Here is a 15,495-nt window from a genome sequence, read left to right as displayed (position 1 = left end):
ACTACCTACCTTATACTAATATGGGAAAAATGTTTACAGATCAAGATCACGTGATCACAGGCAAAAACGCTCAGGTTCCCCCAGTCATGAGCGGCGTAAATCAAGATCCAGGTCCAGAGATCGAGACAGACGCCGAAGACACAGGTCCCGTTCACACAGCCGCAGCGGAGGACATTGTCGGAGTTCAAGAGACAAAAGCAGGGAACGGAGTTCAAAGCATAAGTAAGACTGGTGACATTTTTGAATTAAACTAAATTTCTGGAATATTATTATAAATCAGTACGATAGTCATTCTCCTGTTGAGGCTGCAGTGGTTGTCACATTTTTTATGACTTGAGTATGACCTGCGCAGACAGTTACAGGTTCATTCAAATTGATTTCTATTGCTGATATGAACATTAAGAGGAGTCTGTATACAGTGATCCTGAACTGGTTGTGTTTGTAAAATGTTGGCAAAATTGTTTATCTGATCTAAGTAATAGAAAGACTGATCCGTTTGATCATCTTTAATGATGTATGATGCATTGTATTTTCCACTTGGAGATTTGTAACTCTTGCAGTGCTTCAGCTGTTCTACTACACTATCCATTCTCCTAGAATTGTAAAGCAGTCTTTCAAAATCAACTTCCTTTCCCCTGAGTGGGAAAAGATTACCGTGATGGTTTTGATGTATGTCATACATATTTGAGTGTCTTTTTTCAACATTACCTACAAAATATGTAATTGCAGTATTATGGGTAAAGTTTTATCACCACAAGCACAAGTCATTTTTAATTGAAAAGGTTGTTGTGATTGAGAAATATTTTGTGATTAGCTGTATTTTCCTTAAGTCTTTAAACATTATTTCCGCACAAAATTAACCCTTTCAAAGTGGCAGACTTGTTTATGCTTGTGCAGAAATGCTTGAATGCATTATTATAATTTGACAACTGACAGTTTTTTAAAAAGGGACAAGCCGAGTACTACTTAAAGAAGACAAATGTTTTTATAAAGTGATTCGAGTGACCTAACTCATCTTTGCTTCATTTGTCCAACTCTTAATGCAAGTTGCCTTTGGTCCACAATGTGCTTCAATGTTTACATTCCATTGGAAGGTAACTTCTGTCATAAGATGTAGATTTACAATTCTTCCCATGTGTTGCACTGGTGTCCTTAGAAGATACTCAGGACATTGTCATGCTCATGTGCCATTGTTGGAATTTAACACTATCCTTGCACACAGGTGGAAGAGGCCAATTTTTTGTTTCAGGGTGATGAACGGGGAGGTAAGGGAGTTAATATAGGGGAATGAATGGAGGTGGAGGCAAATGGAGGAAAATGGCAAAGAGCCACACAAGGAAGGGGAAAAACACGAGGATATAAGGAGATGGCAAAGGGAATGAGAAGTGGGAGTGTCGGAGGTATGGGAAAGATAATGAAAGAGGAGGTGTTGGGAGAAAAGAAAATGGAACAGAGGAAGGGAAAGGATGCAGGAACAGAAGGAGGATACAGAAAATAGGTACTATATACAGAGGTAGACAAATGTGATTGGAGAGGAACAAAAGGGGAAGATTTGGGTACAGGAGAGACGGAGTGAGGAGGAAGAGGTAGGCGGAAACTTGGGAGTGATTTCAAGCTATAGCCATGGCTCCTCGTGCAGTGTTTAACACTTTAACTACTATTCTGTGATCAGTCTCAGGTAATCATTATTCTGTAGGGCCTCGTCAATAATTACACTGCACAAAGGTTCAATATGTCACATTGTCAGGTCCTAAGAATTTCAAACAAGAAATAGCACTTAGGCTGAGGGAGCAATTCAGTTATTTAATGCTTTGCAATGTCTCACGACATATTTTTTTGTATATTTTGTGGTGACAGTGGGGAGGGTTTCCAGATTTTTGAAGTGCATTGGAGTGGTCAAATATTTCTTGGCATTTCTCGAGATTGCTTTCAATTTTTAATGTTGGATTAACAGTGCAGACACACTTACTGCTGCAGTACCTTAAACCTAGGACCACTCGCTGTTTTTAATGTATAACAGATAATTATATCAATGTGGAGAGTAGCTTTATGATATTCTGCATGGAGTTCAAACAAATAAAAACACAATTTTTACCTTAAAGAAATCTTGAACATTCCCTCTGTCAAGCCTATTTTCCCCTATTCATCTATTTTATTTTCTATTTTTATTTCTAATTTTAATTTTGTTGTCTTTGCCTGAACCGTACCACTATATCCTATCTCTTCTAACCTTTCTTTGCTGAGGTGTAAACTTAAGTTGATGAATCTTAGCAGACTGTTCAACCATCTGAAGATGAGTGAGGAAAGCATCAAAGCCAAACCAGATAAGTTAATGAGCATGCACTTTCAGCAATGTTACCTCAATAATGGTCAAAACAGGAATCCCGGGTAACCCTTAATCTCTTATCCCAGAAGCACTAAGACTGATGCTAATTTGGGTCAGATATCAATCTGACGTCTTTCTATGTAGCTGTATACCACACCTGTTGGAGGTTTTGCCTTGCGGGTCGTTGTGGAAGCTGAATTGCTGGAGGTTTGTATTAAATAAAAGTGTTGTTTTTAAAGGTCTTCAAGGGATCGATCTCCTAGGGAAAAATCAAGAGATAAGGATCGAAAGGAGAAGAGTTCTTCAGAAAGAAAACATGAGAGTACAAATGGAAAGTCAGAATTAAATACAGCAAGTCCAGAAGAAAGGGAGGCTGGTGAAATCTGAATTATTGACTGAACCAAAATAGTTAATGTAAAACTGTAAATCTGAAAACATTCTTTACGGCCGGCTTTGAATTTTCCCATGTTTATCTATGATTTCTGCCATTTAAAACTTCATTTTGGCAGAGAAAATATTAGACTTTTGTAGCTGTAGATATACACTTGTTTTCCAGTAGTGTTACAACTTTTCTTCTAATACAGTTTATTTATAAATATTAAAATTTAAGTGAGTGCACATGTTTTTTTAAATAAAGGTTATCTTTTGAAATAGCATGGAAGAAAGCAACTTTAAGCTTTCCTAAGTACAGTACCTGTCTAGTGATTCAGCAGTTTGGTCTACTCTCTAACAACAGAATAAATTCATGTCTGCCTCATGGGATCTGTGGTCTTTGTAACTGGGGATCTAGCTACATAGGGGGTTAATTTCAGTGGCAGTTCTTCCATTTGTTTGATGCAACTTCAGCAGGAGAAAGGAAACATTTAGGCTGTTTCTCAGGGTTTCTTTGACTCTTCCGTTAAAGTTACAGCAGATGAAAAGGAGACAAAGATCCTGTGAATTTTCACCACTTTTATTTTTCATGAAACTAACTTTTTCAGTCTGGTATTAATTGGCATGTCGTAGTTCTGGGCATTTGTCTGAGTCTGCCAATTATGTTGCAGTAAAGGCTCTAGTGAAGTTGAAGATAAATAGTGAACTTGCTTTGAGGTGTAATTTGTAAATGGTCTTGAGGGGAAAATGGCTTACACATACAGTATAAAACAATTATAATTTGAAGCTGCAAACTTTCAAAAGAATTTTGGTTGAGATCAATAGATATCACCAGAGTCTCCTTTTACACCACCATTTTGCACTGCTTTGAAGTTGTTTCTGGTGGGTATTGTGGTGAGAAATGTAATGTTTGTCAGGTTCTCAGTGCACACAAGTTGGGATCAGCTAAATTTGGGAAACTATCAATTGGACTTCACACCATGTGACATACTTGACTCTAACCTGGTTCAAAGCTACATTTTGAAATGTCCTCATGGTTCATTGACAGTTTTTTTTAGTTGGAATCCTTTTATTAAGGAAGAAGTTGTACTTCTGCCTGCACCCATATAAAATCAAAAGCTAACCAACCAGGAGCATGGCCCTGTGTAATCCACAGCAAAATGCAGCTTGCAACGGCTCTGCAAGCAGTACATAATCCTCGACTTGTACCTATGGCAAATGGCAGGAAATGTTATTTATACCGCCTGCAAAAGTCATGATTTTAAAATGGATTTATGGACATATACGAATGGAGAGTTTCAACTCACCCAACTAAACATTTGATTTCTACTGCTTGCAAAATGTTAAATTGTTGCATGCACAAAATCAGGGGCAACAGCCACAGAATTTCTGTTACCAATTCTAGTGTACTGTTTATGGTAGCAACTTCAGAAACAATTGGGGTTTCCTTCCCAGGTTTTATGATACTTTTAGCAAGTCTTATTGTGGTGCATATCAGTTTTAACACATTACCAGTGGGTGCATTTTTTTAAGCTTCTGTTAATTGATCTTTTCTATAAATTTGGTTTTGTTTTAGGATTTGTGTTAAACAAGTTACAAGATAGAATTTATTTGGTTAGTGGGAGTAAAATAAGAGAGACCAGCTCTTATAGGACTGTTGATTAAGCATCAATAAAACCTACATGCAATTTGTTTTTATTTTATATTTTTCAAGAATTACAAGGAGGCTGAAATGAGTTTCTTTCCAACAACTTGACCTTTGTACCCATCAATAAAAACATTCCAATTTAATTTTACAAAATCAGACCATGAAGAAAAAACATTGTATAATTTTAAAATCTACAATCCTTTAATGAAAGTGTTTTCTTTAATAAAGGGAAATTATTACAATCACATTTTCTTTAAATCTTACAAAGTTAGACAAATATTTGGGGAATTGTCTGTAAATGTTGGTCATTACTTGAAGAATGCTTTTCAAAAATAGTATAATGCTTACTGGAATACTGTGGGCATTGCTTTTTAAATTGTTTCAGGGTGCAAAGCAGATAATTTAATCCTTGTTTTGTTGTGCGTACTTGTTTTCAAGATTTGGTTCTGATATATAAAATGCATCAATTCTCTTCTTTCACTTTTTTGCTTCAATTTTTCCAGTCCTCTTAATGACAGATAATCCAAATTTTCGCAGAGCAAAAATTGACAACCTTTCATTTCAGATTTGCCAGGAGTTTGTTTCAGCACCAATTGTAAATACAGCAGGTTTACTCAGGGCCACTGTTTACAAGGCGTGTTAATGGCATAAAGCTCTTGTGCCACTTGCCTAAATTCAGAAATAAAGTTTTGGCTGTGACTTCCCTTTGAATTCATGTTTTTGGACATTAGTCGGATGACAAACTGCACTACACTAACATTTGTCATTCAGATTATCGAATTTGCTGCGGGAAGTGTCACACCAGTGCAGCTTGGGATGTGCATGTGTCAAAGCAGATCACTTGAGGTGTAGAGGAATCTTTAATTTCAGCTTATTCTATATTATTATATTTGATTGTGGAATACTGAACATTGGTTTTATGTGCGAATTACTACGGATGCTGAAATCTGAAACCAAAAAGAAAATGCTGGAAAATCTCAGCAGGTCTGGCAGCATCTGTTAAGGAGAGAAAAGAGCTAACGTTTCGAGTCCAGGTGACCCTTTGTCAAAGTTACAGCCACAATATATTTTATTCTCTGGTGCCTTCATTTCTCACCGTAATTAGCATGAAATACATCTTTTGCTCCCCATGTTTTAAGAAAAATGAACTTTAAATTTGCTGAACTTTGTCCATCCACTTGTTTATTCAACTGATGTTAAATTATTTCATTCCATCCTGCTTGGGTTTTGAATTTTCAGCCTTGCACCACTCTAGTTTTCTCATGCAATAATACTTCCCTGCATACTCTCCTTTCCATCCCACTTTCATCTCACTGAACATTTTTCTCTGCTGCAGGTGCACACATCAACAAGTTTCCATATTGTTTGGAAAAGTATTGATCTAGTATTCAATTTAACATATCTTTCTTTTCTAGTTCTCTTCCCCTGGTGGATTTCCAGCCATGCCTCTGCATTGCGTACTTGGTTGTAGTTTCTTAATGGTTCATTTGATTATGGCAGTGGATAGCTGAAGTATATAGAACAGGAAAGATTCCAAGTTCAAATCCTGGTCTCTGGTAAACTCAGGCTCTGTTACAATTTTCGTGTAACCAGGTAAAACCAGCGTAGGACTGAGAACCAGAGTCATAGTCGAAGAGAAGGTCTTAACGTTTTCAAAATCAGAGAAGGAATTCTTGGAATTACTTCTGTTTAGTCACAGTAGTTGACCAGATGATTCTTGCAACCTACTTTTGAAATTGAAAGGGATCCACAAACATTAAGACTGACATTCTGAAGACTGATAGTCACCAACAAGTAACCTAGATGAATTCTATTGGGAGTCATCGTAAGGCATCTTGGGGTAACACTGCGGAAAGAATTGAGTTCTCAAGGCCTTTGCAGCAGCACAAAATCTTGATGTGGACACCTAAATTGGAAGAGACGATGCTGTTCCTAAGGAATGGTAAATAGAAAGTAACCTAAAGGTTAAATCATCAAAAAGGTCCAAGAAGATTAGTGTGGAAGAGCCAAATCCAAACAGATTAAAGAGGGAGCTACCTGATTTGGCCATATAATAGATTAGCCAAAGGTTGCTAAAATCGAAAACAACAAATGTAAATGGAATGCAATGTGTTGGTGCAGACTCAATGGACTGAATGATTCTAAATAAGGTAACAATTATTGTGGAATAAAGGCAAATTAAAGTAAGTTGAGGTAATGAACAGTGTGTGCTTATGGAGCTGAAAGCTATGTTTAATAGATGGGTCAAGAAATGCAAAACGTGTCCATTCCTATGCTCGAAGGAAATGATTCCAACTTTAAGAAAACATGTACAGGCGTTTTAAGCATTTGGAGCAGACACCTGAAATTCTCATACTTATTCAGCCTTATTTCCGACCAAAATGTACTACTTCATTTATTTGTGACGAACTTCATTTGCTAGTTATCTTTATCCCCCAATTTGGTGTTGTCAACAAATTAGAAATTGTGTTCTTGATTCTGTTATGGGTCTGGACCAGAACCCCAGTTTTGGTTAAGATCCCGGACTACAACCCAACTATTTGCATTTGGTAAAACTGAAGAAATGTTATTGCACTACAGGAATGACGAGTAGACACCTTGTATGTTAAAATGAACTTTAATTTTAACACAGAATTAAGCACATTAGCAACAAAGAAATAGCTTTACAGTAAATAGGTGCAATATCTTAACTTGCTTCCTGAAACCTGCCTCTACATTCCAATGTATAAAGTTAAAACAACAGGTTTTACTTACTTATCTTTGTGCAGAGTCCATTGATAGAGTTTTAGGACCTTCTGAAAGAGTCCTGGACGACACTTTTTTTCCCCCAGACAGACCAGCCCCTCCCATTAGCTACACCAGATGCATTGAAAGTGCACAGTATTATTTTGTCCCTTGTTACAAATGTGCCTTTATTTGTTAATGTATATTACATTAGTTCTCTATCTGCAAACAGGTAAAATGGCTTTTAATATTTATCAGCAGAACTCTTCCCCTGCGAAATCACTGATTACCTCACTTTTAATCACAGCTCTAACAAACATTCTGTGGGTAAACATTTTAACCTATAGTTAATATTACTGCAAAAATACAACCTATAAACCATGACAATTTCTTATCAATTCCAAAGTTCAAATTGTGATGTGAATTGTAAACAGCAATGGCCCCATCACTGATCCTTGTGGATCACCACGTACCACCTTCACCACTCTGAATAACGGCCCTGTAGTTGCACTCTTTGGACTGCTAGCTGACTTCAAGATGGAAAGCAATCTGAAACTTGCCCCTGTTTTCATATTACCCAGCATTATTCATTAGTCTAGCGTGGGGTTCCTTAGGATGAGGAGGAAGTCATTTGGCTTTTTGAGCTTGCTCTGCCATTTAATAAGATCATGGCTGATCTGGTTATGGTCTTAATTCTATTTTCCTGCCTGTCCCTGTAATGCTCGACTCCTTTGTCAGAAATTTATCTAACTGCCTTGAATAATTTCAATGACCCAGCCTCCAGTGCTCTCTGGGAAAACTTCGACACACCAAAAACCCTCCTTAAAAAAAAATCTTAATCTTAAAAGATCAACCATTTATTCTTAAATTATGTCCACTAGTTTTAGTCTTCCCCCACAAGTGGAAAGGCACCCCGAGTATCTACTCTATCACGTTTCCTTGGGATCTTATGTTTCAATAACATCGTCATTCAGTTTTAAACCCAATGGCTATACGCCAACCTGTTCAACCTTTCTTCATAAAATAGGCTGTCATCCCAGAATTGAGTTGAACCCAATCTCTCTCCATTTAGATAGTATACTGCTTTTCACTGAGGTGGACTAGTTCAGATTTTTGCCCACTCATTTAACCTTTCTATTTCCCTTTGCAGACTCAACTCCTCTTGACAACTTACTTTCCTAACTATCTTAGTGCCATTGGCAAATTTAGCTACCATACATTTAACTCATCCAAATCAGTGATGTTGATTGCAAATAGTGAAGCCCCAGCACTAACCTATGTGGTTCCAATCTGGAAATGACTAATTCATCCCTGCTTGCTGCTTCCTGTTAGGGAACCAATCCTTTGTTCATGCTAATATGTTAACCCTACACCAGATTCTCTTATATAATAACTGATGTGGCACTTTATCAAATGGCTTTTGGAAATACAAGCACACAACATCTGCAGCTTCCCCCACTACCAACCTTGCTTGTCACCTCAAAAAAACTCAAGTTATTTAAACAATTTTCCTTTCATAAAACCATTCTGACTCTTAACTGATCACATTAATAAAATCCTTTTGAAAAGTCAGTAATGTTGATCAAGGAATATTTTCCTTTTTTAATTCATGCTGCCATCGTGCACTAGTTCTGTGCCTGTACTCCATCACCCCTTTTTTAGGTCAGAGATTGGCTGCTTGGGGCCAGCAGCTATGTCCTCCACACTTGGCTCATGATAACTCAACTTGAGCAGATATGATGTATGATCAATGTCATACCTTCATCAGAAACCCTTATAGTGCAGATGATAGACATACTTAAGTAGTGGTAGCTGCTCAACAAGGTTTGAAAGCATTCTGCAATATAACGTGGTGAGCTTAGAAGATTATTTGCTGTATGCTCCACAACTTTACCAACCAGAAAGTCCAACCCATTAGACACCAAAAGGAGATGACAGAGCAAGGTGTACTTTTCTTGTAAGCTGCAAGAATTCTTCCAAAACAGTCATCGTGGAACGCTATGACTCCTGCCTTTCTGTACCCTGCACCAACATTGCCACTTCAGAAAAAGTGTAACACAATTCTCAGCATTCGAAGAATCACATAAAATCCTGTAAGCCAAAGGCTGTTATAGCTCCAGTGAGATACTTCTCTATTCATCCCCCTTAAAATAAACAGTTGGGGGGGGTGGGGGGGAAGAAGACAGGTGAGCTGCCATTCTTGAAAAAGGAGAGACGTGGCTCTGGTTGCACCAGCACTACCATTTGCGCAAGCTTGCACCTCACCATTTATACTGATATACAGAAGAGCTATATATTGTCAGGGTTCTAATTGTATTTGCTGCATAGTTTGTTATAGTTCTTATTCTAAATAAACAAATTGTTATTTAAACTTACAAACTTGGTGACATTATTGGGCAGCCATGTGGCAAAACCTTTTGGTATTTTTATAAGAATTATTAGTTAATTCACTTGTGTTGTGACTCCCCGAGCAGTGGGGCTGGGATTGACCCCGCACGTGCTGAAGGGTCGTAACATAATTTGGGAGCTCGGGTCCAGGATCTTTGGAACGGTAGATGGTGAAATTTGGGTTACAGTATAAATTAAAAAGAGACACCAGGTTTGGAGTGATATAACAGGGTGGCTCTGGAAGCTGCTGTGGGATTTCTTCAGGTGGACGCTGTTGCCAATCGGCACCAGAGTCACCAATAATGTTGCTCTTTTTAATGAGTGGAATACTATCCCACCAATCGTCACCAATAATGTTGCCAAATTAACTAGATATGGCAGTTATTAATGATATTGCTTTTCAGAGCCGCCACATATCAAATGATACCACCTTCACTGGGTATCGATCAAAGACCTAACAACCAGGTAGTCAGTTCAAGTTCAGAGATAGTTTATTTACACGCAAGGATTACTTTGACATGCAAAATAAAACACTACAAGTTACACTACACCTAACAACTACAATAATCTATACTCCCGTACCAGCCTCTGTGAACAGGCGCCGGAATGTGGCAACTCGGGGCTTTTCACAGTAATTTCATTTGAAGCCTGCTTGTGACAATAAACGATCTTCATTTCATTTCAGGGCAACTGGCTCTTTGCAGATAAACAAGACTTTTGTTAGGATCTTGCATGGTTGGGTAGAAGAAGTGGCTTTGTTTCTGCTGGACTCATCCGTCTGGTAGCGATCGTTGGTCTTGAACTTGTCTTCTGGTCGTAATGCTACACTTGGTTTTAGTCATAGGCCGGGGTCAAGAGACTGAACACATGGCTGTGCCTCTTTTTTATCCCTCTGGGATTTTGCACTCTTTGGGGCGGTCCTTAGCTTTGGACCCAATAATTCGATCACTGCCTTCGATTTTTGGCCAATAAAGGGGCGGGTGCCTTGATGGTTGGGCGTGTTCTGCGCGGTCATTGATCTTGGCTGTTTGGGCTTTCTTAGCAAAAGGAGTGGCGCCGGTTAATCGACATCTGTATCGGTTTTCCAGAGTACAGTCCTTTTCTTATGGGAAATGGGCCATTAAAATGCAAACAAGCGGGGGTTTCGATCGTGTCTAGCTATCTGGGTTGCAAATACACACACAAGCTCTGAGTGTGTCTGAGTCCTGGGTTGACCATAATTCCCATGGACCTTTGCAGGTGGCCATCTGAGATGGCCACACTTGTCTCTGGTTTATTTAAGAGCTTCGAAAAGGCAAGCTAGTCGAATTGGAAGGAGAGATTAAGTTTTTTAAAAATGGAGATGAAGCATAAAGAAAAGGAAAAAAATGGAAATGAGAAGGTTGGAATTCGAGAGGGAAAGGGAAACAAGAGACTTCCAGATTAAGGCACTAGAAATTAAAGGGGGGCTTAATCCTAGAACAGAACCCAGTGGCGATATGTTTCAATTTATATGTTTCAATTTATACAGGCCCTTCCAACATTCGATGAGAGAGAGGTAGAAACCTTTTTCGGGGCTTTTCGGAGAATACTAACCCAAATGGAGTGGCCAAGAGAAAAGTGGACATTGCTAACACTAAAAGGAATAAAACGGGAAGTAAAAACATAAATGGAAAGCGAAGCAGCAGGTTATTGCATGAAAATATGGGTTCAACGACAAGGAAAATTAGGAGAAAAAGTAAAAGGAAAAATAACTTGGGAGAGGTTACTGATAGAGATGTTAAGATTCAAAACGGAGGCATAAAAGCCAACATACTTTACCTGAATGCTCGTAGTATTCAGAATAAGTTACGGCGCAAAAAGATGCTGCAAATCATGGTGAATGACTATGATTTAGTGGCCATTACTGAAACAGGGTTAAAAAATGGTCACAACTGGGAGTTAAATATCCAAGGGTATCAAACTCTTCGGAAGGACAGAGTGGATGGTAAAGGAGGTGGTTTAGCTCTGTTATTTAAGGATGACATTGGTGCTTTGGAGCATAAGGTTGAATCCATTTGGGTGGAAATCTGGAATAGTGAGGCGCAAAAGTCACTGATAGGAGTAGTCTATGGGCCACCAAATAGTAACATTGCGGTGGGGCGGGCAAGAAACAAAGAAATAACTGATGCATGTAGAAATGGTACAGCAGTTATCATGGGGGATTTTAATCAACATGTCGATTGGTTTAACCAGGTCAGTTAAGGCAGCTTTGATGAGTTTACAGAATGCATCCGCATTCCACATATGTAATGGAACCGACGTGGGAACAAGCGATCCTAGATTTGATCCTGTGTAATGAGACAGGGTTGATTAATGATCTCATAGTTAGGGATCCTCTCAGAAGGAGCGATCACAATATGGTGGAATTTAAAATACAGATGGAGGGTGAGAAGGTAAAATCAAATACTAGTGTTTTGTGCTTAAACAAAGGAGATTACAATGGGATGAGAGAAGAGCTAGCTAAGGTAGACTGGGAACAAAGACTTTATGGTGCAACAGTTGAGGAACAGTGGAGAACCTTCCAAGCGATTTTTCACAGTGCTCAGCAAACCTTTATACCAACAAAATGGAAGGATGGTAGAAAGCAGGAAAATCAGCCGTGGATATCTAAGGATATAAGGGAGAGTATCAAATCGATGGAAAAAAGCATACTGAGTGGCAAAGATTAATGGGAGACTAGAGGATTGGGAAATCTTTAGGGTCAAGAGAAAGCTACTAAAAAAGCTATAAAGAAGAGTAAAATGGATTATGAGAGTAAACTTGCTCAGAATATAAAAACAGATCGTAAAAGTCTCTACAAATGTAAAGAACAAAAAAAGAATGGCCAAAGTAAATATTGGTGCTTCAGAGCAGTGTTTTTCAAACTTTTATTTCAGGACCCATTTTTACCAACCGGCCCACCTGCACGACCCACAATTTTCTCTTGCCTTGTTTGTTGCTGACAAAAATGGAGGAAATGGTTTTGGGTCTCTTTGGCCCCCCCGAACTTGGAAAAAAAAAGGCTGTGACCATATAAAAAACATTTGGCCGCACTGCGCATGCGGCCCGATGATCGGTGCGCATGCACATAGTTTTGTGCACGTGTACCGATGATCGGGCACACATGCGTAGTGCTGCTGAATTTTAAAAATCTGTTCCTGGCCATTTTGAAGGCCGCTCGAAGCCAGCATTATTAAAAGCCGGCTGATGTGCATGGATTTGCGTGATCGGGAGCGCCACGACCCTCACTACACCTGCCCGCAACCCACCCACGGGTCATGCCCCCGAGTTTGACAATGCCTGCTTTAGAGGATGAGAAGAGAGATTTAATAATGGGAGATGAGGAAATGGCTGAGGAACTGATCAGGTTTTTGGGGTCAGTCTTCACAGTGGAAGACACAAAAACCATGCCAGTGATTGATGGAAATGAGGCTATGACAGGTGAGGACCTTGAGATGATTGTTATCACTAAGGAGGTAGTGATTGGCAAGCTAATGGGGCTAAAGGTAGACAAGTCTCCGAGCCCTGATGGAAAGTATCCGTGGGTACTAAAAGAGATGGCTAGGGAAATTGCAAATGCACTCGTGATAATTTACCAAAATTCACTAGACTCTGGGGTGGTCGCGGCGGATTGGAAATTAGCAAACGTGGCACCACTGTTTAAAAAAGGAGGTAGGCAGAAAGTGGGTAATTATAGGCCAGTTAGCTTAACTTTGGTAGTAGGGAAGATGCTGAAATCTATTATCAAGGAAGAAATAGTGAAGCATCTGGATGGAAATTGTCCCATTGGACAGACGCAGCATGGGTTCATAAAGGGCAGGTTGTGCCTAACTAATTTAGTGGCAGTTTTTGAGGACATTACCAGTGCAGTAGACAACGGGGAGCCAATGAACGTGGTATATCTGGATTTCCAGAAAGCTTTTGACAAGGTGCCACACAAAGGTTGCTGCATAAGATAAAGATGCATGGCATTAAGGGTGAACTAGTAGCATGGATAGAGGATTGGTTAATTAATAGAAAGCAAAGAGTGGGGATTAATGGGTATTTCTCTGGTTGGCAATCAATCGCTAGTGGTGTCCCCCAGGGATCAGTGTTGGGCCCACAATTGTTCACAATTTATATAGATGATTTGGAGTTGGGGACCAAGTGCAATGTGTCCAAGTTTGCACTAAGATGAGTGGTAAAGCAAAAAGTGCAAAGGATACTGGAAGTCTTCAGAGGGATTTGGATAGTTTAAATGAATGGGCTAGGTTCTGGCAGATGGAATTCAATGTTGACAAATGTGAGGTTATTCAGTTTGGTAGGAATAACAGAAAAAGGGATTATTATTTAAATGATTAAATATTAAAACATGCTGCTGTGCAGAGGGACCTGGGTGTCCCAGTGCATCTGTCACAAAATGTATGTTTACAGGTACAACATGTGATGAAGAAGGCGAATTAAGTTTTGTCCTTCATCGCTAGAGGGATGGACTAGGGAGGTTATGCTGCAACTGTATAAGATCTTGGTGAGACCACACCTGGAGTATTGTGTTCAGTTTTGGTCTCCTTACCTGGCACTGGAGGGTGTGCAGAGGAGATTCACTAGGTAAATCCCAGAGTTGAGGGGGTTGGATTACGAGGAGAGGTTGAGTAGACTGGGACTGTACTTGTTGGAATTTAGAAGGATGCGGGGCGATCTTATAGAAACATATAAACTTATAAAATGAATTGATAGGATGGATGCGGGGAGGTTGTTTCCACTGGCGGGTGAAAGCAGAACTCGGGGTATAGCCTCAAAATAAGGGGAAATAGATTTAGGACTGAATTTAGGAGGAATGTCTTCACCCAAAGGGTTGGACTATGGAATTTCCTGCCCAGTGAAGCAGTTGAGTCTCCTTAAATGTTTGCAAGATAAAGATAGGTAGTTTTTTGAAGAATAAAGGGTTATAGTGTCCGGCAGGAAAGTGGAGCTGTGTCCACAAAACATCAGCCATGATCTCATTGAATGGCGGAGCTGACTCGAATGGCCAGATGGTCTACTTCTGCTCCTAGTTTTTATGCTCTTATGTTCTTATACCAATGCAGAGTAAATTGAAGGGGCGGGCATAGGAAATTTATGCTTCCCTGTCAGAGCAGGTGTCTATGAATTATGTCAAGGTAAAAAAGGCTATTCTGAAAGCATATGAATTGGTTCCCGGAGCATGTAGGCAAAAGTTTGGAATTTAAGATGACAGCCGCACAGATGTATGCCAAATTCGAAAACGTTAAGCAGAACAATTTTGATAGATGGGTATGAGCATTGGGAGTTGCAACTACCTTTGAGGATCTGGGAGAGGTCATTCTCTTAGAGGAATTTAAGAATTCCCTACCTTTATAATATGGACACATGTTGAAGACCAGAGGATGTAGAAAGCTGGGCAGGCAGCAATTATAGCTGAAGATTGAGCTAATCCATAAATTGAAACCTGGCACCCCCATCATTTTGAAAAGGATAGAAAGAGAAAGGAAGGCAGGTAGCCAAGGTAAAGAATGGATAGCTGGAAATGCACCGAGAACTCCTCCTCAGACCAGGAAGGAAGGTGCTGAGGGTTGAGATGAGACGCGGAAGCCAAGGTGTTGCCATTATAATAAGGTGGGACATGTTTGTTCAGCCTGTGGGAAGTTGCAAGGAAGCCTATAGAACATAGAACAGTACAGCACAGAACAGGCCCTTCGGCCCTCAATGTTGTGCCGAGCCATGATCACCCTACTCAAACCCACGTATCCACCCTATACCCGTAACCCAACAACCCCCCCCCATTAACCTTACTTTTATTAGGACACTACGGGCAATTTAGCATGGCCAATCCACCTAACCCGCACATCTTTGGACTGTGGGAGGAAACCGGAGCACCCGGAGGAAACCCACGCACACAGGGGGAGGACGTGCAGACTCCACACAGACAGTGACCCAGCCGGGAATCGAACCTGGGACCCTGGAGCTGTGAAGCATTTATGCTAACCACCATGCTACCCTGCTGCCCCAAATGTTACTGGTGGGAGTTCATAAGGATTTC

General features: G+C 39.8%; 1 protein-coding gene across 7 annotated transcripts in view; it reads left to right on the top strand.

Annotated features, from left to right (window-relative positions):
* The window catches only part of luc7l (LUC7-like (S. cerevisiae)), a 74,897-nt gene extending 69,848 nt beyond the window's left edge, over positions 1 to 5,049 (top strand). For all 7 annotated transcript variants that reach the window (XM_038820312.1, XM_038820313.1, XM_038820316.1 and 4 more), the window contains 2 exons: positions 40 to 222; positions 2,566 to 5,049. In XM_038820312.1, coding sequence (XP_038676240.1) covers positions 40 to 222; positions 2,566 to 2,713 — 331 coding nt within the window. In that variant the 3' untranslated portion in view covers positions 2,714 to 5,049. The remainder of the gene's footprint in view (positions 1 to 39; positions 223 to 2,565) is intronic.
* The last annotated feature ends 10,446 nt before the right edge of the window (positions 5,050 to 15,495 follow it).

Source organism: Scyliorhinus canicula, chromosome 15 (assembly GCF_902713615.1).
Source record: "Scyliorhinus canicula chromosome 15, sScyCan1.1, whole genome shotgun sequence".
Taxonomy (NCBI): Eukaryota; Metazoa; Chordata; class Chondrichthyes; order Carcharhiniformes; family Scyliorhinidae; genus Scyliorhinus; species Scyliorhinus canicula.
Note: the sequence above shows the minus strand (reverse complement) of the source record. Positions and strands in the feature narration are given on the sequence as shown.